The 25,247-nt window shown below is 60.1% G+C and overlaps 2 protein-coding genes across 4 annotated transcripts in view; one reads left to right on the top strand and one right to left on the bottom strand.

Moving 5' to 3' along the window:
• The window catches only part of CSPG4 (chondroitin sulfate proteoglycan 4), a 41,754-nt gene extending 17,527 nt beyond the window's left edge, over nucleotides 1-24,227 (bottom strand). The window contains exons 1-3 of the mRNA XM_045899650.3: nucleotides 23,948-24,227; nucleotides 5,660-5,823; nucleotides 697-4,236 (exon numbers count right to left, since the gene is read on the bottom strand). Of these exons, the coding sequence (XP_045755606.1) occupies nucleotides 697-4,236; nucleotides 5,660-5,823; nucleotides 23,948-24,035 (3,792 nt within the window). The 5' untranslated portion in view covers nucleotides 24,036-24,227. The remainder of the gene's footprint in view (nucleotides 1-696; nucleotides 4,237-5,659; nucleotides 5,824-23,947) is intronic.
• SNX33 (sorting nexin 33) overlaps nucleotides 1-25,247 on the top strand; it is a 69,210-nt gene that overhangs the window by 41,805 nt on the left and 2,158 nt on the right. The gene's annotated exons all lie outside the window — the stretch shown is intronic.

The raw sequence follows: 25,247 nt of genomic DNA, 5'->3' as shown, positions 1-25,247 counted from the left end.
ACTCTTCAAAGCCTGGCTCAAATGATGCCTCCTTCAGGGCAAAGCCTTTCTGATGCCAGACATGTTTAGTCACAGTCTGCCCCCAAATCCGGACAGCCGGAACCACTCAGAAGGGCTCAGAAATAGGCAGTGTGGCAGAGAGGGCAAGGACTGGCCTGAGGTCACACACTGGGTCAGTAGGCCTGCTGGAAGGCCTGTGGTTGCTCTGTGAGGTTCCTGGATGGTCAGCAGCTCTCCAGGTCCTTAGCCTGGACTGGGGTCTGGGAAAAGAGCTGAGGACACGGGAGCCTGGAGATCAAAGAAGTCTGTCTCCAAGGCCTCTGGTCCTCAAAGTCTGTACCCATGAAAATCTCCCAGGGAACTTATTATTAGAATGCATATTCTCGGGCTCCACTTCAGAGATTCCTCGGTCTGGGTGGGGCCCGGGAACCCGCACGGTCAGCACAGCATGTGCGTGTGTGCACCTGACGTGTGGAGGCACACATAGCTCGTGGGCAGACGCGCAAACGCCCCCAGAGACTCTCAGGCACGCCCCAGTGCACGTGTGCAGGTGCAGACCCAGGGCACGGACAGACGCCTGACCTGGCAGTCACCTCAGGCTCATCCCCGAACAGCCAAGCACACCTGGCAGGAGGGCTCGTCAGAAGGGCCCCCTTCATCAGGCCTCTCACCTCTGCCCGTCCCCCGGCCCTTTACCTCCAGCTGATCCTTTCTGATCTCAGCCGCCTCCCCCTGGAAGACGTAGATCTTCTTGTGCTGGACCAGATGCAGTGGGGCCAATGGCCCCTCTAGGGCAATGGTCACTTGCAGGGTGGCGTCTGTGTGCACAGGCCCTGCCTCCACAGAGAAGGCCAGGGTGTCTCGAGGGCTGAGGCTGCCGTCGTGGCTGTAGAGAATGGCCCCGTCCAGCAGGTCCTGTTGGGAGAAGGCCGTGGCTGGCTGGCCGGCCCGGAGCAGCTGCCCCCAGTGTGGGCCGGCTGTGACACGGTAGCGGACCTCATCCCCACTGCGGATGTCGAGGTTGGTGTCCAGGTGGAGCACAGCGGTGTCAATGGTGCCCTGGCCTCCTTGAGGGACCACAAGGCTGGAGCCATTGGCCACGTGGAGGTAGGGCTCTGAGGCCTGCACCTCGAGCAGCGCGGTGGCCTGGTGCTGCCCATCAGACACCTGCAGCTGGATCCAGCCGCGGTCGGCCCCCGAGTGCACAAACAGGACTCGCCTCTTCCTGAGGTCCTCCTGGGTGAAGCGGTAGATGGGCCGCGTTGGCTCATCCACGGCCACGATACTGCCAAAGAGGAGGTCCTTGCGGGTCAGTACCAGCTGAGCGTCAGCAAAGCCGGAGTCGGCATCACTGAAGGCCACGTCGTCTGTCGTCAGCAGCCGCTGCCCAGCCCGGGCCACGTGGAAGATGCGGCTGATGGTCTGCACGGGAGCATGGTCGTTTATGGGCTGGATGGCCACGCGGAAGACGCCCCGCACCTCCTCCCACGCCATGCCACCACTGCCCTCACTCTGGCGGGTCGCCACAAAGGGGATATCGTCTTCTGTGGTCTCGGAGTTGTCGTGCTGGTAGACCAGCCGGCCCTGCAGCAGGTCCTCGTTGGTGAAGGATGTCACCGCGGTGGCCTTGTCTTGTGCCCCCCTCCAAACCAGCCTCCCATGGCGGGGCCGCTCCATGACCTCGTAGAGGTAGTTGGCACTGTTGAGACTCTTGACGAAGAGGTGGTCAGCAGAGAGGGTGCCCTCGCCACCCTCCGGCACCGAGAGGAGGATGTTGGTGAGGACGGGAGCGTCCGGGTCACCACCAATGTGGATGGGGAAGGTGTAGAGTGGGGAGAAGTGCGGCGGGGCTGTGACACGGAAGCGGAAGTTGTCCTCGACTGTCTCTGAGGTGCGGGCCGTGGCCCCATAGGTCACCCGGCCGGCCTGCAGGTCATCCTGGGTGAAGCCCTGCCCGTCAGAGAGCCGTGTGCCCTGTAGCCGAAGATTGCCCTTCCTGGGGGCCTGGACCACCTCATAGTGGAAGGTGGTGGGGCTGGAGCTTGCCTCCTCCTCCAGGGTGGCCTCCAGGTGGGCTGTGGTGAGCGCCTCCTGCTGGGTGTTCTGAGTGCGCAGCGGCTCCAGCCGCAGCAGCCGCACTGTGGCTCTCTGGATTGTCACTGGGAAGGACAGATTGCTCAGGGTCTCCTGGCCCACCTGCACCTCCAGGGCCAGCTTCTCCGTGGTGTCCTCGGTGCGATGCTGCGGGTCAGTGCTCAGGTATCTCACGCGGCCCTGCTCCACATCCCGCTGCTGGAATGCCTGTGTGGCCCGCCACTCGGCACCCTCGGCCCCACCTGCCCCCTGCTTCTGCAGCTCCCCGAACTGCAGGGCCTCGGTGACTCGGACCAGCACGCTCACATCCTGCCCCACGGCGTTGGTCTCCACTGACAGGTTGGCGGGCAAGACAGGGGCAGCGGAGCCCTGGGCCAGGCGCAGCCCTGTGTTGTGGCGGATCTGAATGGTGGGCCGGACAGCCACCACCTTCAGTGTGGCGGGAGGGCTGGCCTGCAGCCCGTCACTGACCCGGAACGTCAGGTCCTGGGCTGGCCCACTTCGGTGGACATAGACGAGGCTGCCCGCCTCCAGCTCCCGGCAGGAGAACTCCGTTGCTGGCTCCCCAGGCTGGTCTCGGCGCTCCACGGGGAGGCCGGTGGGGGTGCCAAGGAGCTGGAAGGTGAGGCCCTCGCAGGCAGAGTCTGGGTCGTAAGCCTGGAAAACGTCGGGCCCCAGTGGCTTCTGTGTGTGCTCCAGGATCACCATGAGGCTGCCGTGTGGGAAGATGATACGGGGTGGGTCGTTGACGGGGTTTATCTGGATGGGCAGGATGTAAGTTTGGCCCCTCCGAAGGCAGGAGGGCACGGGCCCCCTGGCTGTCACGGACACCTCCAGCATCAACTGGTCGGAGGTGTCCTCAGAGCCATCGTGGACGAAGCGGGCCTTGCGGTTCACCACGTCCAGGAGGGTAAACATTTTCCGCACCTGGGCACCGGGGATGTCTAGCTCGAGCTCACCGTGGCGTGCCCCGCGGCTCACGCTGAACAGCACCTGAGATTTGCGGAGCTCGGCCTCGCTCAGGTCCAGCGTGGGCTGCACGTGCCGCCATTCGAGCCAGGCCGTGCCACCCTCGGCCACCACCAGCGGGCTGACGGTCAGCAGCTGGGTGAAATTGGCAAAGATAGGAGGCAGCCCTGGTTCAGGGACGCAGGGCTCAGGCAGCTCCACGGCCAGCCAAGCGTCAGGTGCCAAGGTGGAGAAAGCTTCATACGGGCCATAGGGGTCCTCCTCATACTCGTCTTCCTCCAGCCTGCAGCCGGCCGCCATGCCGCGCGTCAGCAAGGCTTCCCGGAGTCCCTGCCTCTGGCCATTGATGCTGAGGTCCTCCATGCAACCCAGCAGCGAGGCATTGACGGCCCCTGGGGCCAGGCCCAGGCGGTGTTCCTGGAGATGGCGAGAGGAGTCAGTGTCCAGCCCCCCCAGGAGGAGACTGCCACGTGGGTCCAGATAGCTGAAGACCCCACGGTTGGAAGTCCGTGTGGGGTACTGGTCCACGGAGATTTCCAGCTGGTGAGCATCCACGTGGACGCTGACCTCATGGGGTTGCCCATCGGCCACAGGCACGCTGTTGTGGAGCAATACCGTGCCCTGGCCCTTCTCCACCACAGCCCGCAGGTGGCCCTCAAATATGTCCACGTAGATGAAATCCCCATGCCGGCCCCCTGCCTGGAAGGCCAGGGGTGCCTGTTGGCTCCGAGTGGTGAGTATAAACTCCAGGGTGCCTTCCTCCCGAGTGCTCCAGGCAGGGAAGGCAGCCAGTGAGTGGGGCCCAGAGAAGCCCAGAGCCACACTGTCATCAGCGGAAAACTCTTCAGCGCAGCCCTCGTGCACGCCTGGGGTCAGTGGTCGCAGCAGGTTGCGGCCATTGAGGGTAGCAGCGTGGAGACAACCCCTCAGGGGCCTGCTAGCTCCCTTCAGGTAGGACAGGCTAAGGCTCCCAGGGCCCCCCAGGAAGATCCCATAGGGGACCTCCAGGGGAGCCCCCAGGATGGGGGCTGAGGTGTTCAGGAGCCCATCGACGGACATCAAGGCCTCGCTGTCTGAAACGGTCAGCTCCACGGTGTGGAGGGCGGAGTTGCTCAGCAGAGTCTCAGCTGGGGTCTGCAGCCTCAGCTCCTCCTGGCCCAGGGTGAGTCTGACCTGGGGAAAGATGGAGGAATGGGAGTGGGGGCAGCACTTTGAGTTCATCTGCTTCTACTGTTAGAACATAGCGGGTCTGCCACAGCAAAGTGCCCAGAGTGGAGGTCCTGGGACAGGGGCTTCTCAGGCCACCACTGTCTCCTTCCTGCCACCTCTACTCATCCCCCAAACACTCACCAAAGTGATCTCTGAGTCAGGTCTAGATGGGCTCTGGGGTTCCTGATGGGAATCAGAGAACTGGCATATAGCACGATGCTTTCCTAGAGATTCAGTCTGCATTTTTTACTCTCCCCAACTTTCCTATGGGGGAGATCCACCAGAAAATCACCTTGGCATCCAGAAGATTCACCCCTGGAATAATGAGCACCTGGGAATCCCCTGAACACCTTGGGGCCACAGGGGCAGCCAGGCTCACTGCTCAGGGATGGAGAGCCCAATTCTGGGTGCTCTCTGTGTTGAAGGTTACGTAAAGAAAAGCTCCTGGATCTGGGATGAGGGATCCTTGGGGAGAGGAGAACGCAGTTCTGTCTCTCCAACATTGGCACCAGAACTGGCTCTGGTGTGGTGTTCCCACGACCGGATGGTAGAATGGGTGGTGGCAGAGTATGGGAACTGGAAGAGCAGAGCACTAAGAACTGTGGCCTTGCGAGTCCAAGTACGGAGCACCTCCACAGACAGGGCTGTACCTGGCCGAGAGCGAGAGCATCAGGCCTGGGCTGTACCTGGCCTTCGCTCAACAGTGACACCTTGTGGCAGTGAGAAGCAATGGCAGCAGCAGGTGCTCTGACCGTCCTTGTCCTCTCCCCACTGGGGTGTGGAAGCTGATGGCTTTCCCAAATTTGGACTAAGACCTCAGGTTCTCAAACTCTTCATGGTTAGGGGGGAGCCTCAAGAGAGAGCTCCAGAGGACTCTTTGCTACTAAAGCTTGTGGTGACTGGCAGGATGAAACGGGAAAACGGAGAAGCCTTGGCATACTGGTTGTTTCTGTCACGGACAGACAGCGGCACGGCGGGGTGACTGGTGCTTGGCAGGGGTGCTCACAGGGTTGCTGAGCCCCAGGAGAGGGCACCCAGCCCAGGGCAGTGCTAGGGGACGCGCTGAGACGGGGGTGGGGCAGGGCCAGGCCCAGGGTGTGTGGTGAGCGAGGGCCTGGCAGCGAGAGGTCAGAGACGGCCATCTGGCCTGGGGCACAGGCCCGCAGCGAGGGAAAGGGCTGGCCGGGGGGTTCCGGTGGGAGTGTGGGGGGGACGGCTGCAGGGCGCAGCCAGGTCACGAGGGAGCCACGCTTTTGGCTGTGCTGTTGTTCACCTCACAGTGGAGACCTAGAGACCCCGGGGCGAAAGTGGCTCACACAAGGTCACCCAGCTGGTTGGGGGGCCATTCAGGGCTGGAGGAGGAGGCCAGCAGGGAGGCATCACTGACCTCTAGGTATCCAGAGTGGAGCTGCAGGAGGAGGTGGTCCGCTTGGCCTGCTGCGAGGAGAAGCAGGGCTTCAGGCTGGGACGTGGAGAATTGTAGCTGGAGGTCTATATCGGTCAGAATCGTGGCCACAGGCACCTCCAGGTGGTTCTCCCCGAAGAAGGAGGCTGTGTGAGAGAGGGGGCTGGGGTCAAAGTGCGGACTCGTGCCTGGAGGAGGAGAGGGGCTGCAGAGGATGAGTAGGCTGCAGGAGGGACTTCATGCTGGTGCAGCTTCGTGGTTCTGTGTGGCCCATCACCTGCTTGGTCCTGGCACCAGAAGGCACAGCCTCACCTTGTGTCCAGCCCAGACCTTGGCTCCAAAGGAGGCCAGACCCATTCCAAGCAACTCACGTTTCCTCCTCAGAGGTTCCTGGGGCCAGGGGCCTCGGCCAGCTCTAACTCTCCTCCCCTGGGCCCTAGAGGATTCTCCATCCTGGGTCTAGTCCCTCTCGGGCCTAAAGGAAAACCATCCTTGACTGGGTAACCTGGCCTGATGGTCATAGCCCCCGAAATGGAGTTCCAGGAGAACCATCCCTACCCCACACTGATCCCTGCTCAAATTCCTTCTCCTAAATGCCCTATGCTTTGGTTCTTGGGCAATGCTTTCCATGCCATGCCCTCCCACTGTGGTGCTCAGAAGGCAGCCCACCCATCCCGGCTTCTCTCTTGGGCCATGCTTCCAGATGTCTTTGGGGGTGGGGGTGGCAACTCGTCAGACTGAGTCCACTGGGAGCAAAGGCTCTGAGGCCAGATGGAGACCACGTGCAGTGCTGGACCCCAAATGGGCTAAAACTTCCTGCATCACCCCATATTGCTTCCTGCTGCAGAGCTATTGATAGTCCCTGGTGAGTGGTCAGATCCGGCCCTATTGTTTCCACCATGGCTGGGGAGCCGTTGATGACTACAGCTGGCTTTTCTGAGCCTGGGTCTGTGGCTAAAGACAGGGCTTGGGAAGGCTGAAGGTTTGCTGAGCAGGCCAGAGGGCCCAAGTCCAGATGGCCTGAGCAGGCCATATCTGGGGTTTCCCAAGGCTGGTGGTCACTGTGCAGGGCCCCTTTGGTCCCACACTGAGATACCTCCTCTTTTTAAGTTGCCACCTTCTCCAGACTGTTTCCTAAAATTAGCCTCCCTTGACCTCCAACCAGCTGCAATGATTTCTGGTTTATTCTTTTTGCAGAGATTAAGGCCAAGTATAACTTTGACTCTGTCCCCCAGAGGTCCAGGGCTAGGGAAGGCAGGGTGGCGGCAGAGGGGGCGGCGGGGACAGGAATGGTTTAAAAAGGCGATTCATCTCTCTGGGGCTTCTGATGGCCTTGATAGGGATGATGTGGCACCAGCCACATACATGCTGGTTCCTGACCTGAGGAGGTGGCATCAGCCACTGGAGGAGTCCACAGGGATGTCCAAGAAAGATAACGTTCTTCCTCTTGGGCGGAGCTGAAATCCCTCCAGGGATCCCCTCTTGCCAGCACTTGTGGGCAACACCAGAACCTTGTCTGAGGGGCTAAAGGGATCAGCTGAGGGCTACAAAACCATCTGCGTGGCTATGGCCCAGCAGAGTCAGCACACCCTGGTGCTGGCGAGGGGCAGACCCTCCCTGGGAGAACTGACAGGGGGTGGGCACCTCATCCGCAATAACATTGATTCTTTTTTTTTTTTTTTAACATTTTATTTATTTATTTGAGAGAGAGAGAGAGAATGAATGCGGAAGAGGGGCAGAGGGAGAGGGAGAAGCAGACTCCCCACTGAGCAGGGAGCCCCATGTGGGGCTAGACCCCAGGACCCCGAGATCACGACCTGAGCCTAAGGCAGGTGCCCAAAGACTGAGCCACCCAGGCGCCTCAAGAGCATTGATTCTTAAGAACAAAAGGCAGCACACAGCACTGAGGGCAGCCCCTGCACAGAAGGTGGGGCCCCTGCAGGTTGGAGCTCACAGCAGCTGGTAAGAGCTGACTGTTAAGTTTGTAGGAATTCTGCCAGCCAGGTGATGTTACACCACGGAAGAGGCAAAGGCTACAGATCTTCGTTCCCTCTCCCCCAGAAAGGCTGTTGCTCAACATTTACCTGTTTAGCATGCATGGGGAAGGGGCCAGCTCTGGGGTGGGGGGTGGGGAATAAGCTCACACCCATTCACACTCCCTTTTGTCAAAGGTGGATGTGGGGATGGTCGGTCCAGCGTGCAGCAGGAAGGGAAGGAGATGGCTGGCTCTGCCCACCTAACCACCTGCCTCTAGCCCCCTCCCATAAGAGGAGGGGCAGCCCATTTAGCCTCGTTCTCCAGGCCAGAGTGGGAGGGCGGCAGGAAGTAGAGGTACTTTCCAGAGAGCTGGGGTCTGAATGAGCCTATTGAGGGGCTGGGCCCTGCTGCTTCCTGTGGGGCTGGGTAGGGAAGCACTCACACAAGCTGCCTTGTGCGGCTGGAAGTGTGCGGGCTGGGCAGCCCCCTCATCCCAACAGAGGCCTCGGAGGCTTTGCTGGCCAGCGTTTTGGAAACTCTGACAGCGCCAGTCCCCCCACCTCCTGGTCTCCTTCTGCTGCCCCTTACCGGCTCTGATGGGCCACAGTTGCAAGGACCCAGCATCCCTGTCCTGGGAGACAGTGGGAGAGGCTGCAAATGGGGAGGCAGTGCAGGATAAAGAAGTGAGTTAGGAGTCAGTTCCAGAAGGTTTCCTGGAGGAGGTGAGGGTGGTATAGAGGAGAGAGGGAGGGAACTGCGTAGTTTCAAAGGGCAGCAAGGCTCTGGGAAAGTTGAAGATAGAGGAGGAGAGGGAAAAGTAGCAGGAACCAAGCCAGCCTCAGTGGCCTGACTGGGGTCCCAGGGCAGTGGGGTGGTGGAGAGAAGGCAGGAGATCAGGGCTTGGAGACTTGCCCTTGACTCTCCTGGGTCAAGAAGACCCATGATTCATCCAAACACCAGCTCAGGCCTGTAGCAGCTATGTGGGCTGCCCTTTGGGCCAGGAGAAGGGGCCCCGTCTGGCCTCCCAGTCAGCATTTTGTAAAATGGGTGCTCCTTCCCAGTCTCTCCCCCTCCTGTCTGTGGGGATTAGTCCCAAAGGTCCCTTTCTGGTGCTGAGTCTGCTCTCAGAGAGGGATATGCAGAGGGTTAATGGTGTGGGCTGTCTGGGTGGTGCCAAGCGTTCAGTGTGGGGGGCAGGTGCCACAAGGGGTCTGGGGTGAGTGGGAGGGCTGAAAGAATGCCGAATGTCTGGGTTTCTCTACCTGTAAGACAGTTCATGGGTGGGTGTCCAGGACTGCATAGATGCCTATTTGCGTGTGTGTTCAAGTGTGTGGGTGGCTGCTCGGGGGTGTGTTTTGGGTTTGCGTAAGGCTGTGTGTTTGTGCATGTGTGTGCGTGTGGGCTGGAAGCCGCCGGGACAGAGCCGTGATTGTGCCCAGGCCTGTCCTGCCCCTCGGTGCCGCCCGCCGTGACTCGGCTGGGCCAGGCTCCATGAAAGGGGCCATGTGTTCCTGGAGGGCACCCACCCCTCCCGCCCGGCGCCCATCCATCCCAGAGGTTTGCCGAAGGTGGAGCATCCCTCAGCTTCCCGCCCTTCCTGACCACGGACTGGGCGTTCTGTCTGGGCCAAGGCAGAGTGGCTCCATCCCTCTTCCTGAGACGAGGCTTGGGGGCACAGAAAGAGCCTATGTCCTTCCCCGCCAAGCCTCTTCTCAGACGGGAGACAAAGCTTAGCCGAGTGTCCCTAGCAAGCCACCGTCTGGCCGGCCCCAGGTTGTGCTGGCATCTCTGGTCTCCCTGGGGCACTCCTAGTGTGTGTATAAATGGGGACCTGAAGCCTGCCCCTAGGGGGCCCCAAGCCTGAGGCTTACTTGCCCCACGATGCTCTACTTTTATCTGTCAGTGGCTTGGGACAAGGGGTCTCCTTGTAGGGATTATCTCTGCCCATCAGGCCCCCACCATGCTCTCCTGGGCTCACCAGGGGCAGGTTCTCAAGCATGGGTCCCTTTTCTAGTCACCGGGGGTGGGGGTTGCTGCAGACCCTGATCCTTCTGAGTCCTCACAATGCCTAGGGCTAGCCACACTGTCTCTCTCTGTCCCTGTCCCTTATCTCCTCTGTCTCTGTCTTGGCCACTTGGCCACCTTGCTGCCTTATCTCCGCCTCTCCCTGTCTTTCTTTGCCTTTGGCTCCCTCTTCCCCCTGCCCTATCCTGGCTGTCACTGGGAGCACCACCCTTGCCCCAGAACAGTCTAGAGAGCTAGGCCTGGGGCCTCTTGCTTCCCCAGCCCAGGCACCCCCAGCCCACCCTACTCCCAGGCAATCAATCCCTGCGTGCCCCGCTCCCGCCACATTCCTGGTTGCCTGAGGGCAGCCAGGCGGCCCCACAGCCAGCATGCGTCACAGGCAGCGGGATTCCTGGGTGTCTGCTGCTGCCTGACTTTATAAGGGAGGAAGTTTGGGAGTCGGAGCTGCTGGGCAGGATGGCCCGGGGGCACGCCCAGGTCCCAGGGGCAAAGGGGGGCAGTGGGAGACTTGGACATGCGTGTGCTGCGGAGGTGTACCTAGCGGTACTGAGATGGAGCAGGAGGTGAGAGCAGGGGGATCCATATTTGTTCATTCATTCACTCACTCACTCATTCAATCATAAGCACAGTAACACAGTCATGGAAAAGAAGAACCCACCTGGGGGAGAGAGAAAGCCTGAGAAAGATGTTAAAACCGAGAATGAGAAATGAAGACCTCCCTCCTCCACAGAAACTGCACTCAGGGGTCCAGACAGAGGCCTGATGAAGGAGATGAAGGAGGAGAAACCAAGAGAGACTCGGAGATCCACATCCTAGGCAGGCAGGGGTGAGGCTGGGAGAGCCCTTCTCCTGAGAAGTCTGAGGAGGGCCGTGAGGGAGTGCTCTAGGACGGCTAAGGCAGGGATGAAGGGCTCTCTGTTTCCCTTGTGGGTGCGTATGTGGGTATGTATGTGGGTGGCCCTGCGTGAGGGCAGGCACGGGCCAGGTGCCCTGCTCCTGCAGCCAGGCCCTCCCTGAGGTCACCCAGGCCCTCCAGAACTCAGGCCAGACCCCCTCCCCTCGGGCCTCCAAGGGATGTGCTTTTTCTTTACCAGCTTTCTGCCCCCCAAGCCAGGGAACTTCTGAGGAGGCTGGGAGGGGTGGAAACTTCTTTAGAACCAGAGCGACAGACCCCAAGGCCAATGGGGCTGAAGCTCCCCACAGTGCCCACTCCCTTTTCCAAGCTGGGAAAGCAGTGCCAGGAGCTGGTGTGGGAACTCAGTCACACAAAGCCCCGAAGACCCATGCACGGCCACCGTGGGTGGCACATAGCCATGAGTGTGACGGAGTGCAGGTCCGTGGCACATGTCACAGCGTTCTGAGGTGAGTGCGGGGCAGGTGACGATGTGGTGTGGGGGGTCCAGTCTGGCTCTAGACACTGGACACGACCTGCCCTGGCCGTGCCTGACGCTGTGCCTACTCTGGTGTCAGGCCCCCCAGCATGTCCCAAGGCTCATCCCTGTCCACTGAGCTGTCACCTTCCCCCTAGCCTGTTACCTCCGAAGGTAACAAGGGGGAAGGTTACAGGGATAGACTTTACGTCAGACCAAAGGGACAACATACCCTGCTCATGGTGGTGACAACAGGATCCCAAGAGCCAAGCCTAGATGCTTACCACCTGCTGGGGCTAGCTGCCTGGGAGATGCTCACACACCTGCACACCCTGACTCTCCTACCTCCCTGACTCCAGTCTGAGAGTCCGTAACCCAGGGCCATCCCAGAGACCCGCTGATGACCTGCTCCTCTCTTGCCCCACAAGCCACGGCCACAAGAACAACAGTAGTTTAGTTCAAAGTCACACAGAACTTAAAAAGGGAGCCGTTCCTCTTGGCAGACAGTAGCTTCCCAGTGCGGGATATCAGGCTCTGTGCTCACGGCAGCCGGTCTCCCTGTCTCAGCGCTAGGGAGACCTCAGCTGGGGTTAAGGTTGGCCCGTCTCCCTTCACTCCAGCAACTCTTGAGCCATAAGACTCACTCTCAGGGCCCTGAGAGGGTTTGGTTGCCTTTCTGGTTCTTGCGAGACCAAGGAGGCCAGGATGGTACAAGTTTCCTCAGCTATTGGCTGAATCCTGACCCTTGTCACTGGCCTCAGCTACCGGTTCTCTAACCCGGAGCTTGGAGGCCACCCAGGCATATACTGGGGCATATGGGGCATATACTGGGGAACATTTCCAATTTAGGGACCTCCTCTAAAAGGTGATTACCTAAAAGGATTGGTACCCTGGGCTCTCAGCCATGTCTGCCGACCTTGGGGCCATGTGTGGTACAGAGGAAGCAGGAGGGAAAATGAGAGGTTTGCTCCAGAAGCAGCTCAAGAGTCCACCCAAGCTGGAGGGCTGGGGCGGGGAGGAAGCAGGGCCTCAATGGAGTCTTTGCGGCGGGCCTGCTGCTCCCCAGCCCCAGGCGCAGAGGGGCGGGGCTGCTGTGTGTGGAGCAATCCTGAGAGGCTTTTCCTCGTCTTATAATTTTCCTCCTTGTGCAGGGAGATGGGTGGATTTCCAGGCCCTTCTCCACATCCCTTCTTCCTGGCTTTCCTGGCCCTGGGCGGGGGGGTAGGGTGGGGGGGACCCTTGTCTTAGTGGGCCCAGGTTGAGGTAGGGGATCTGGCAGAGAAGAAACAGAGCGGGAGACCCTCCTTGCTCTGCGCTGGGCCTGCTCAGCAGCCCCTTCCCCCAACAGGGTCTCTGGGACCTAGCTCCCCTGCTACAGTTGAGGCGACGAGGGTCAAAGAAGACACTGCCTGTGCTGAGGCCTCAAGAGGAGCAGCAGGGCTGGATCGGAGCCCCTGGGCTGAGCTCTGAGGTTTCCGGGAGGGACGGGTGCACACAGAAGCAGTGGGGGGTTGTTGTTGCATGTGTGTGTGTGTGTGTGTGTGTGTGTGTAACTCGGAAGTGGGGCATCTGTCACTGGCTCCAGCAGGAGGAGGGTGTGAGAGCTGGCCCCGTGCCCTGGAGACACACTTTTTCCCTTCCTGTCCTCAGGGGCTCCCTGGGGGGTGGGGGGACGGGGGTGAGGAGGGGAGGGGAGAGCATCTGCTTTCTGTGGCTGGTTTGGCAGCTGGCCTCTCCTGGTGTGGCTGGACGGGTCTGGCTCCATCCAGGAGGGAACTTCTTTGGGGCTGGCTAAGGATGGCACGTTCCTACAGCCAGTGATAAATGCTGGTCGTGCCCACTGGGGTCTTGGAGATCAGGGAAGAGGGAGGAGGGGCAAGGGGCCTGGGTGAGAAGCTTGCCCTGGGGACGGGGACGCTGTGGGGCCACCCCCTCTCTGGGGCTGAATCCAGAGCCAGGAAGCAGACGGAAGCGTTGCTCATCTCTGAGCTCCCCTTCAGCTCTGGGATGAGAAACCGCTAAGGGCAGGGCCCTTGGGGAGGTGTCTTGGGGCTTCCCCCAGCCTGGCAGACTGGGCTTGGAGACAGTGAGTGTGTGAGTTGGGATGGGGGGTTGGCGGAAGCCATGACTGTTGATCTGGACACAGGCCTGGACAATTTGGCCCAGCTTGTGCTCAAGAGTTTGTGCGCCTTGCGGAAGCCACCGTTACCCTGCCTTAGTCCTTCCATCCAAAATACAGGGAAGAGAGGCGGGATAACCTCACAGATGGCAGGCCCCTGTCCAGGAGGCTGGGGGAAGCAGGGGCTTGGGCCAGCCCTCCCGCCCCCCAACCACATGCTGCTGTGCTCTTCTTTGGCTTCAGTTTTCCCGTCTGTGCAAAGGGGACCTGGCTGGGGAGACTAATGCAAACCCGGCTTGCCCAGCCCAGCCCAGCTCCTCAGGAAGTGGCTGGTGGAGGGCTGTGGTCACTACAGGGGCTACCGTGGAGCCAGACTGGAGGCTCCTGAGGACAGGACGGAGGGCGCACATCCCCTGCGCACGGCATCTGCCAGCCAGGAGGCCCATACACGTGTGCTGATGTCGGAAACATGAGCACGTAAGGGAATACAGGGATCAAATGCATGTGGCCCTTGGCCCCTGTGAGGGGTTTTCTATCAGCCGACCATAGACAGGCCAAGAAGCAAGCTTCTAGCATGAGTGGGATGCCTGCGGGAGCCATGGCCTGGCAGGGGGGACCAGGAGAACCCAGAGTCCTTGCTAATAGCCTCTGTGCTACCCAGGTCCCCCAGAGGCCTGAGACCTCTCCCCATGGGCAGGCCCCTATTTCCCTTGGAATAGGCGCCTGCCTACCACTCCCCACCTTCCAGGCCTGCGGATGCCCCAGACGCCCAGTACCGCTGAGCTGTGCCCACCGCTGTGCTCTCTCCAGGCCACCTCTTCTTGCCTGGGCTCAGGCACTGGCTCTTTACCATGGCACCCACATCTCTGTCTCCAGCACCAACGCTCCGGGGCTCTGGGCCCACCTGCCAATGCCTCCTGAGACATCTGCACCAGAAACACCCAGAGGGACCTCCAAGCCCCAGCCCACCCATGTCAAGCCAGACTTAGTGTCATTTCTCCCCAAACCTGCTTGCCTTCCAGAGAAGGCCTCCCCACCCACCCATGGCTGGGTAGAAATCTGAAAGTCATTTTGGACATTCTCTCTCCTCTCTCCCCATGTTCCAGCCATCCTGCCCCTAAATTCTCTTTCAAATTCATCTCCCCCTCTTGCTCCTCTGTGCCATCCCACAAGGCAGATGGTCACCATCCCCTGCTTGGCTTAATGAATTTCCTGCCTTGTTTTGCTAATAGCAACCACTGTTAACCCAAACTGGAAGTCGCTCTGTCATCCTCCCTTGTCTGAAAGCCTTCGATGGCTCCCCATTGCCCCTCTATCCAGCCCCAACCCTAGTGTGGCACTGAAGGTGTTGGGTCACCCTGTCACAGCCCTGCCAGGCTTTCCTGTTCACCTCCCGTGAACACCCCACATGTCAGCCTCACTAGACCTTGGGCTGTTTTCCATCTGCACCTGATGGGTCCCCACTCCCAGCCTTTTGCTCAGGCCAGCTCTTCTTTCTTTCCTGCCTGCAGAATGCCCTCCTGCTCCTTCAGGAAGGAAGTCTTCCCCCACCCTTCTCCACAGCCCAAAGTTCCTTCTCTGCGTTTGGGGTGCCAAGACACTCAACCGTGGCTTGGGGAGTTGAGCTACTGTCACCTCTCTGTTAACACTGGTGTCTCAGAAACGAGACCGGCGCGGCTTGGTGAAGGGAGACCGGAGGCAGGGAGGGCGAGGGGGGCGGCTGCGTTCTCTAGCTGACCCGGCGGGCAGGGGCCGCATCTGGAAGCTGGCCCCCGCTCTCCCCGACCTAGTCTCACCTCCAGGTTTCTCTTCAGTCCTCCTCTCCCTTCAGGACTCCAGTGCCCAGGCGGGTGGGGGGAGGGGGGAGCTGGGCCATGGCTGGGGTGGGGTGGGACACTGCCTCAGCCAGGGAATGCTTTTCTGGGTCTATGGTGACTGAGTCTGGTGCTTGTTTTTAAAGAAAATAGCATCAGAGCCCCTATTTATAGATGGAGGCCATGGCCACAGACAGGAGATGGCTGGGGCTGAGGCTGTGGGGGCTCCCACTCAGGCAGGGGCTGGGGGTGGGGCCATTCCCAGGCCCCCTGCCCCTCTGTCTCAGCCTCCACGGAAGTGCCTGTGGGATCTTGACATCCCCTACGACAGGATGACAGGATGTAGCTTGTGCTTCAGGGCAGGGGAACGAGGGGACTTGGGTGAGGGGATGGAAAATTTCTCTCAGGATTGGTCCCTGGGGCCCGGAGCCCCTTCTGGGAATGGGCGGAGGTGAGGGTGTGTTGTGTCTGCTGGGATGGCCGGGGAAGGACCTGCGCGTGTGAAGTGCCGGATGGAGAGGCACCACAGGGACTGGGTGGAGGAAAAGGAACAGAGCAGGGCCAGAGACACGGGGCCGCCAGAGACAGAGACAGACAGTCATGGGGAAGAGACGGAGGGATGGGGCAAGAGAGACTGGAGCTTGGTTGACCCTGTGAGGCGAGCGGATAGAGGAAGCCGGGACAGACCTGAGGTGGAGGCCTCCGTGCCATAGAAAGTCTTCATGGAGCTCTGGGCAGAGGGGTCAGAGTCTAAGTTGGAGCCAGTGAGGAGGGGCAGGAATCAGGTCTCTGTGGCCTGGCCCACTCCCATCATGGCAGGGCCCAGGGCCTGGAGACCCTGCGTCCCAGGGTGGGAGGCCCAGACCTCTTTGGAGGCAAAGAAATGCTGTGGGGTCAGCGCCGACACAGATGGGCTTTGTCACCAAGATCCCTGAAAAACTTCCCCGGGCAGATGAGGCGAGGGGGTGCCAGGGCCGCTGGGGACAGGTGTGGGCTCTGGCTTGCCAGGGGGGCGTGTGCCCCCGGCCTCGAGGTGTTGCAGGGGGAGGCTGTGGCCTGGGCTCACGCCTGCTGCCAGCCTCTAGCCAGGCCCCCCTTGGGTGAGCCGTTGGAGGCTGTGGCGTGGCTGGAGCTGGGGGCATGTGTCCTGAAGCCCTAGCCACAGCCTGTGACTCAGACAGTTAAAAAAAGGAGCAGCTTGGAGCGGTGACTCAACTGGCTCTGGAGGAGCTGGGTGGGTCCGGCTGGTACAAGATGGGGTGGTCTGGGTTTATTTTTGGTAGGGTGAGGCTAGAGCAAGGGGGTGGAGCGGAGCCACTAGTCTCATCTGGGGAGAGCCCCGGGGCTTCGTGCCCACTGGGAAGTGGTGTCTAGGTGCCAGGGAGCTCAGGCAGGCTGGGCTGCCTCTTCGCCCCCATCCAGGCCCAGGCCGCTTTGCTGTTTGGCCCCAGACAGGCAGCTGGCTCTCTCTGGACAGAGGAGAGCCCCCTGTCCTATTCTCAAGGGTCTTGAGCTCACACTTTTACAGCTGACCTCGGGGACTGAATATCCTACCCAGAGGCCCAGAGAGGGAGAGTCTGCCCGAGGCCACACAGCAGGGCCAAGTATCCCAAGGCTGTGGTTGCGCAGCTGGCTCCAGTCCCTACAACATTTCTCCTGCCTCAGGGCTGTCAACAGTTGGAGGGACAGGCTCTCATCTGAGTATCTGGCCCTGGAAGAGCTCAGCTGGGCCTCACCAGCTGCCGAGACACGGAGCCTCAGCCGGGGGCAGGCGCCTGGATGTGCTTAGCACACATCCGGGGAGCTGGTTGAGCTCTGCCCAGTGGTCTGCTGAGGCGAGTTACTTCTATGGGGGTGAAGGCAGAAGATGAGGGCCCAGACTCTGCCCAGCCTCTCACCCAGAGAGCTCCTCCAGCAGGCACGGCCCCTGCTGCTCATCCCGCTCTGCAGTCCGTTCCCAAGACTCACTTGCCCTCGCCTCCCCCAGCTCTGATCTCTCACACACACAGACTCGGGCATCACCAACATCCCCGATGGGTCCAAGCAGCTCGGGACGGAGAGGGTGCTTCACTCCCTCCATCTGGATTCTGCTTGTCGTGATGCAGGTCCTCCTGCTTAAGGAGTCACCACTCCTTAACAGCCTCATGGGAGCCCTGGAGGGCATTTCGCATCATAGGCCCTGCCTCCCACCCCCACCTCCAGAGGGGCCCCAGGTGTGGGCAGTAGGCAGGGCAAAGATGGGTGTCTAGGCTCCCCATCCTACAAAAGTTCCCGGTGCCTGTTCATTCTCTTCGTCCCCACCCATCTGCTCTCTGGACAGGGTCTGAGTTTCATTTGGTGATTCTTTCAACACATACTGATTGTGTTGTACCCAGGACCAAAGATCTCCGTCCAAGGGGCCATTAGGCTTTGGGGTGGGGGTGGGGAGGGCTGTCCTGCTTCTCCTCATGGTGGGAGAGGTGTGTGGACCTCAGCCCAGCGAGTCAGTCAGATGCAGGACCCCCTCCCCCTTTCTGAAGTATCCTGGGCTGCAGCTGGCTGCTCACTACCTTGGGGACCCACCTCCCCTTTTCCGTGTCTCTGAGTCCCATGCAGACCCGCTCACAGGACCCCCTCATGCACTCCCCCACCTTAGAACTTTGCTCAAAGATTCCCCTTATTGCTGGGTCTGCCCCTGGTCCAGAAAACAATGGGAACAACAGAAAGACAGCAAACTCAGGAGCAGGCACCTGCTGAGTGTTTACTCTGGCAAAGGGCTTTGATCCTTGACAGCATAGGAGGTAGGAATCATTTATCCCCATTTTAGAGAGAAGACTGACGCTCAGAAAGGTCACACATCAAGGGGTAGGGCTGGAATGAAATCCTCGGCTCTCTAACGCCATGTTCCTTACCACGGCGTGCCTGACCTCCCGCCTCCCCCAGCCAGGCAGAAGTTCCCGGAGCTGAGGACTCAGAAGAGGGAGAGGTGGGGCCTGAGTCAGGACTGAGGAGCGGGAGGGGGCTCGCTCTTAGCTGCTCCAAGGCACCCAAAAAGGGTGATTTGTTCCTTCCCTGACCATGGTGGGAAGTGTGTGTGTGTTTCTGGGCCTGAGGCCTGCCTGGCTAGCCTCCAGCTGCAGGAGAGGGGGGATGGCCCCAGCTGCTGTGTGCAGGGAAGAGGCAGGGAGGGGCTGGAGTCGTGGGAACCAGCATCCTGGGCCCACTGATATTTATAGCTGGCCCCTCCTGAAATGTGGGCGGGGAGGGCTGCTCTTAGGTGGGAAAGGAAGTTGGTTTCCTCTCTCCAGCCCCCTCCATCTCCCCAGAGAGGAGGCTGGTCCCAGCCAGAGGCCCTGCTTCGGCTGTGGAGCTGGGGGCTGGGGGCTGTGAATCCTGAGTCGGGGGTTTCTCCCAGGGCCGCTGGCTGAGGGCTGGACACTCCTTGCTAGGCCCTGAGCCAGGCTGCTGAGCAACACTGTATGTGTGTGTACATGTGTGCACGCATGTGTGTACACGTACCTCCTGGGCATCATACAGATGGAGGTCGTGGAGCAGGGGGCAAAAAGGCCTGTAGCCCCACAGAGAAGGAGGGCAGGCCCCAGGAAGGGGGAAGACAGGCTGTGGACCTCAGCAATCAAGGGTTGGGAAAGACCCACAGGGGTGGTGGTGGTGGAGCTGGAGCTGGGCCTTGAACGATGAAAAGACCAGTTGCAGGGAACAGCTTGAAGAAAGGTGGAAGGGCCCCAGGGATCATGGATTATCATCTGATGGCCGGGCTCATCAGCCACCCATTGGGACACAGGATCACCTTGAATGTAGAGGCTGATAGATCAGAGGGGGAGAGAGGGCCCAGCATAGTCACGGTGTCTTTGGGCCTGCAGGCAGGTGGCCCCCGGGCGGCTCCTGCCTACCTGGATGCTCGGGAATGTCCCGTTTGGTTCCAAGAGTGGCAGGAATGGGATGCTGGGGCAGGAGGGGCTAGGTCCCCAGGCTTGGCTGGGAGGAAGCTGGGATTGTGTGCTGTTCCCTGCCTTCAGGCCCCCGGACCTTGCTCTACCTGGGAAAGGATACCTTCCAGGGGCTCTTGGTATCAGTCTTGATTTGGATTCTTTGAAAGCCAAGAAGTTCTTCCTTGTATCTGACCTGAGTCTTCGCTGCTCTCTGTTTCAACTCAAAGCAATTGCTTGGTTTTCACGTCTTTTTTCTTTTTTTTCAAGTCGCAAAACACATTACCCAAACCACATCTTACATAAAACTCAAATCTATAAGCCTGCTCGTGGAGCTGCTATGTGTGGCTGAGGGTGGGGCTGGCCTCCCACACTGCCAGGCTCAGCCCCCTCTGGATGTAAAGCCCTGGGGCATCCCGGGCACAGTCTGAAAAACACTGGTTGACTCAGGGATCAACATGCCCCTCTGTGGGCTCAGCCCTGTCTGGAGCAAGACGGTGGAGACCCCCGAGGAAAGCAGATGGGAGGTCTGCCTGCAGGGAGCTGCTGGTCCTGTGGGCAAGGCCACCACCCGAGGCAGGATGCAAGGACAAAGAGCAGGGAGGCTTCGCCCCCTCCTGCTGAGGACTTGGTGTGTGATGCTGAGAAAGTAGCTACCCCTCTCTGGGCCCCAGGTTCCCTATGAACCATGGGGAGATGGGTCTGGGGTGCGGAGCCTCTGCAGTAAGGTCTGGGACGGGAGGCAGCCTCACTGACCCAGCGCGTGGCTAAAGCCACGAGAGAGACACACTGACGTGGGTAGGCGCAAGCAGGGGCGGAGGCCTGGCTAAGGGGCCTCAGAGCCGGCACAGCTGGCTCGTCTGCAGGTTGGGAGCGGCTGGGGGCGGGCAGGAGCGGAGCGGGAGGAAGGAAAGGTCAACAGGATAGGCACTGTCCGGAGCTCGGGGAGCCGTGCCACCAGGCCACCTCGATGGCAGCCCTCAGTGCCACTGCCCTGCACTGCCCTAGGACGAACGTGGCTTCATTTGCTACCCCAGCCGTCGAAGGGGGTGGGGGACTTTCCTGAAGAGGATTTGCTTCTGCTGTGACAAAGGAGGGAGGGTCGGAGAGGTGGGGTATGGGGACACAGGAGCAGAGTTCTGGGGTCCTCGGGGAGCTGTCTCGCCCCTGAAGACCTGTCTCTCCCCCCTGCTGCGGGGGCCTGGACCCACCTAGCCCCATGTGGGCTGTTGTTGAGGGGAGTGATAACACTGTGGCCTGTGTGCCCGGAGAGGGACCGAGCCCAGTCCCTGCATTTCTCTGAGCCTCAGTTTCCTCATCTCTAAAATGGGAACGTTCCCTGACTTGCAGGGCTGCTGTGAGGCTACGCAGGACACGGGTAGCACCCCCCCCCCCCACCGTGGGATGTCTCTGGAGGTGAGGGCCCAATTAGAAGACAGCTCTACCCTCTCCCCTGTTTGGAATGATGCGCCCCTCTGAGAAGCGAGAGAGCTAGGCGCCTCTACCCCAGAAAGAATCCAAGTACGAAATTGTTCAAACTCAGTTTGTTCCAAAATCACTCATCTACATTCAGTAATAATGATAACGTGGCACTTTGGAAACCCACCCGAAGCTTGCACCTGGAGAGAGTCTTAACTCTAGAAAGCTCTACAGAACTGGGCACATGCCGGGGCAGGGGGCATGTTGGGGGCCAGCAAGGAGCTGGGTGGGGTCCGGAGTTGGGGGAGAGGTTATGAAGGAGCAGAGGGACCAGGAGGGGAGCAGGCCAAAGTCTGAAGGCCCCTTGTTTGATTGCTCCTGGTACTGAACAGGAGCCGCAGAACAGCCGGGTAGCCCCTGCGCCCATCCTGCCCACCTCCTTCTCCTGGGCCCCACCCAGCCCAGGTCTGTGAGCGCGGCCGGCTGTGGACAGAGCTGTTCATACTCGTGTGCACACCCACATCTGTGTGCGCCAGTGAGTGTGTACGTCAGGGCTATTTCCAACTCCCCCTCCCCTGCCTGCCCCCTCCTGGGCAGCACGCCCAGTTCCCAGAAGCAGCCTATACACTTCCTCTGAGAGCTCCATGCACAGCCCGCTCCCCTCCTGCCATCACTGCCCGCTGCCTGGCCCACCTGGCAGCCCCCTCCACAGCCCCCAGGCGGACAGCACTGAAAGACTCTCCTTGTCCTGCCCCGGAGGGCAGGCGGACCTCGGGTGGGGGCAGGCTCAGTTATACTTGGTTTTTGAACAACTTTTCCAGAGCCTGGGTGGGCCGGGCCAAGGGGCTGGCCTCTGCCCTGCTCCAGAGGCCCCGGGGCAGTGCGCACGGACGCAAACACACACGTCTCCAGCACCATTGTTCCCCAGAGGATCCCTAGAGGCAGAAGAATCTACTCCGACTCAACTCCTTGCACTTGATGGCTCCATGGTCCTGTTCTCTAAAACACCCCGTCAGGTCAGAGTCCTCACCTGGGTAATGCAGGAGTCCTCCCTTCGGGGTACTCCTGCCCCACCCTCAGTCCTACTTCAACCACCCACCTTTAGCGGGTGCCAGGCCAGGTAAGAGGTATGGGAGCCACTGGTCCTGCAGGCTCTGTGCTCACTCTGACCTCTCAGTTTTACTCATGCTGTTCCCCTGACTGGAATACCAAGTCCACATCAGCTCAAACCCAGTCTCCCCCACTGCCGAACGCCTCCCACGGGGCTCAGAAGGAGCTAGACCCCGCACTGGCAGAGTGGCCCTAGCCTAAGCTCCCACACAGGCGGAGCACTCCCTCAAAGCAGGGCTGGGGGCTCTTCCTGCGCTGCTGCACTTCTCTGTGGGACCTAGAGCACTTTGCTTCCTCCCTGGGGTCTCAGTTTCCCAGTCTGTACAACTAGAAGCTTGGCCCAGATGGTCTCCAAGGGTGCTTGACTCTCAGGCCTCATGACCTAGATGTCCCGGAATGTTGATGAATGCAGGGAAAGTGTCCCAGGGCGCCTCACTCTGGTACCTGAGACCTCGAGGGCCTTTGGGGCTCAGGGTGTCCAGGAGGGATGGGAATGATGCCTTCCTCAGGTATGGGCTGACCCTCTGCAGAGACCAGGAGAGGGTGCTGAGCCAGGCTTGGTGACAGAGATGGATTGTTGAAGGGGAACTCTGCCTGGGAGGGGGAGAAGATTCTAGCTCTCCAACCCCCTCCCATTTCCAAATTCTTCCTACAGGCAGAGATTGGCTTAACATTATAAAACCCCACCACTGCCATGCTACACGCCTGCCTTAAAATCTTCGTTGGCTCCCCATTGCCAACAGGGCATAGGCTGTGGGCTGTATTCTGCCATTTAAGGATTCTGTGCCCCAGCCCAATGGCTCTTCCTGGCTGGTGCTCAAAATATGCCTTCTAACCAGGCTGCTGGTCTTCCTGTCTCAACATGCTTTTCTCACATCCACCTCAGTGCCTTTGCTCAGGCTGAGCTCCTGCCTAGAGTACTGACCCCCTTCCCATCCTCCAAAGCTTGGCTCCAGGATCACCTCTGGCCTGCCCCAGCTTGCCTGGCAATTTCTCTTCACCATATTCTTCATCTGGATCTTTGCAGACATGATAGGAATTGCTGTTTGAGTTTTAATTTACTTTTCTGCCTTCTGAATGAGTTCAAGTTCAGCCCATCCATTTCTGTGTACTCCTTATTGCCCAGCACAATGCTTGCACATTTTTGATACTGAGAAGGTATTTGAGGATGGCTCTCAGTCGAAGGCCAAGGAGATGGGGGTGCTAGACTCTCTTGGCTGGAGGCTTCAGGCTGGATAAGCCGCCCACTCCAGTCACCCCAGATGGCCCTTTCACACCTCTCCAGAGGCCCAGCCCATCACCGGGGCCCTGAGACTTTGAAGGAGGGGGTCCCTGGGAATAGGAGCAGAGAGCCTGGGGATCCAGCTCTGACTCACCCCAGTGGGGGGTCCTCCCCTGACTCATTTCCCTCTGGGTGCCTCATGATGCTGTCCATTAGAGCAGGCTTCCCCATCTGATGGGGAGGAGGGTGTGGCCTGGGCCCCTGGAAGGGAGAATCAGCCTCTTCCACTGCTCAGAGCTGCTTTTGGGAATGGTCCCGAACGATGCAGGCTGAAGCACTGATTCATACATGGGTAGTAATGACTGATGGGCCCTGAGGCCATGGTTCTTATGGCATAACTAGACCATGCCTTGACTCAAGGAAGAATGCCGTCATGGTAGGATTTCTGGCATGTAACAGAGAGGAGATGCATCCTAGTGCCCCTCAGAAGGTGAACTGTCACTCAGTCTCTGCTGGGGTCAAGCACCAAAGCCCGGGAGAGGGAAATGTGGCGGGGTTGCCCAGGGTTGTCTGGGGGACAGGCCCCTGTGGGGCTGTGGGGTATCTGAAGGGAGGCTGAGGAGTGGGTGGTCCCATCTGTCACTAACCAGGCCTTCTGAGTTAGGAGAGGGGGGTGAGGAGATAGGAGCTAGAGAGGAAGGCAGGAGGCAGTTGGTGGTGAAGAGGCTGTACAAGTTTACCCGGGGGCAAGGAAGGGGGCCGGAACTGTTGGAGGAGGCTGCAGGCTGTGGAGGCTGAGGCACATGTGGGGCCCCATACAGGGTGGGGCAGGGCGGCCCCCTCCCCATTTCTCGCCTTGCAGCGCAAGCCCCGTTCCTGGCCTGGGCCGCGGAGGCCGGAGTACTGGCTTCTGGCTGTCACGGAGTGTCCTTTGGGACCAGTGCAGTCACCAAAAGCCTGCTGGGCTCAGGGGGCCCAGACAGCATTGGGTGGCCCCACTGGTTTAGCGGACAGTCCTGCACAAAGCCACACCCTAGACAATCTGACTGGGGCCACACTCAAATAGCCAGAGCCCACAGAAGCCCCAAGCTGGAGAGCTCTCACTGGGGATCCTGCTTCGACCCCAGAGTGGAACTCCCAGAGAGCCCAGCCTGGAGCAGAAGTGCAGCCCCCTTGTCTCCCAGTCTGGGGGTGACTTCTGGGCCCTCCTGTCCCATTTTTCTACCCAAGGAGCCCCCCCCCCCCCCCCAGCTCCGGCCAGGCCGGTGGTCTCGGGCACCTTACTCACCTGCGGATGAGAATCTGGCCAACATAGCCAAGGTCAAAGCCAGGGCCAGGGCAGGGGCCGGAGGCACAGGCTGCTGGCCCGAGCGCATCGCGGTGGGCTGTGCTGCGGGATTTTCGAGGAGACAAGCAGAGTCCGAGCCTGGACACCAGAGGAAAGGCGGGAGCTGAGAGAAGCCTGGAAGGCTGGCTCAACTGCCTCCGGCTGGGGCTCTGGAGCCGCCTCACTTAGCTCTGGGGGCGGGGCAGGCGCCAGCCCTCTCCGGTTTCAGGACAGGGCTCCCCCGTTGGCCCCCCTCACCCCCAACTTTCTTAAAGGGCCCGTGCTGGGCTGCTCCTCCCCGTGCAGGGCTGAGGAGACCTTTACAGCTCTGTTAGACCCAGGCCCCGCCCTGCAGATTTGGGACAAAGTCCCAGAGGAGCCTAGACCCCCAGAGCTTTGACCCAAGGGCTCCAGGAGACCTCCTCTGGGAGGAGACCTGAGCTGGGCTAGCCCCCTCACTTCTCTTTCTCCTGCCCTTGCAAGGATTGGTGTGTGGTGTGTGTGTATGTGTGTGTGTGTGTGCGCGCGCCTGCGTGCGTGTAAGCTCCAGGCCTAGGAGGACAGACGCCTACCCCCACCCAGACTGCTTTTGGGCTGCTTTCCTCTCAGGTCTCCTCGGGACTCCATTTGGACAGAGAGGCACCAGCCTGAGGTTCTGCTCTGTGTCCCCTGGCATTGTGACCTTGGCCTTCTCTGCCCTGCATAGCCTCCGTTTTCCAGTCTATAAAGGAGAGATGTTCTAGACTCTCCCACAAGGCAGTATCATTTGCCTCAAAATAACCCTACAAGGTGGGTGAGAACCACTCCCTCCCTACCCCCCCCGCCCCATTTTATGGAGGAGAAAACTGGCTCAGAACTGGAAGTGGTTCTTGCAAGGCCCCAGGTGGAGTGTAGGTCCCTGGCCCTTTGGGACAAGGACCCCAGGCCTCCTAACTCCTGAATCTGGGTGTTTCAACTTCCTGGGGCTGCCTGCGGGAAATCTGGCCCTGCATTAACTCCTACCTAACAGCTTCAGGCTGCTGTCCTGCTCCTCTGGACTCCCTCTGAGGCAACAACATCAGCCTCACCCCAAACAGGAGGAGAAAGGGCGATACTAACGCAGAACTTCCAGCCTGCAGAGGCCCTGCCTGCTCTGTGCCGAGCCCCAGCATCGGCACTGCCTGGCCTTGGCTTCTCCACTCAGCAAATGGGTAGAAGATCACCCCACAGGACTTTTCCCCTCCCTTCTTTCCTCAGAATCCCTCTTTCAGGGACGCCTGGG

The sequence above is a fragment of the Mirounga angustirostris genome, unplaced genomic scaffold, assembly GCF_029215605.1.
Source record: "Mirounga angustirostris isolate CCGP_5_RB_7025 unplaced genomic scaffold, mMirAng1.0.hap1 SCAF_9, whole genome shotgun sequence".
Taxonomy (NCBI): Eukaryota; Metazoa; Chordata; class Mammalia; order Carnivora; family Phocidae; genus Mirounga; species Mirounga angustirostris.
The sequence above is the reverse complement of the archived record's forward strand: the minus strand, read 5'-3'. Positions and strand labels throughout refer to the sequence as shown.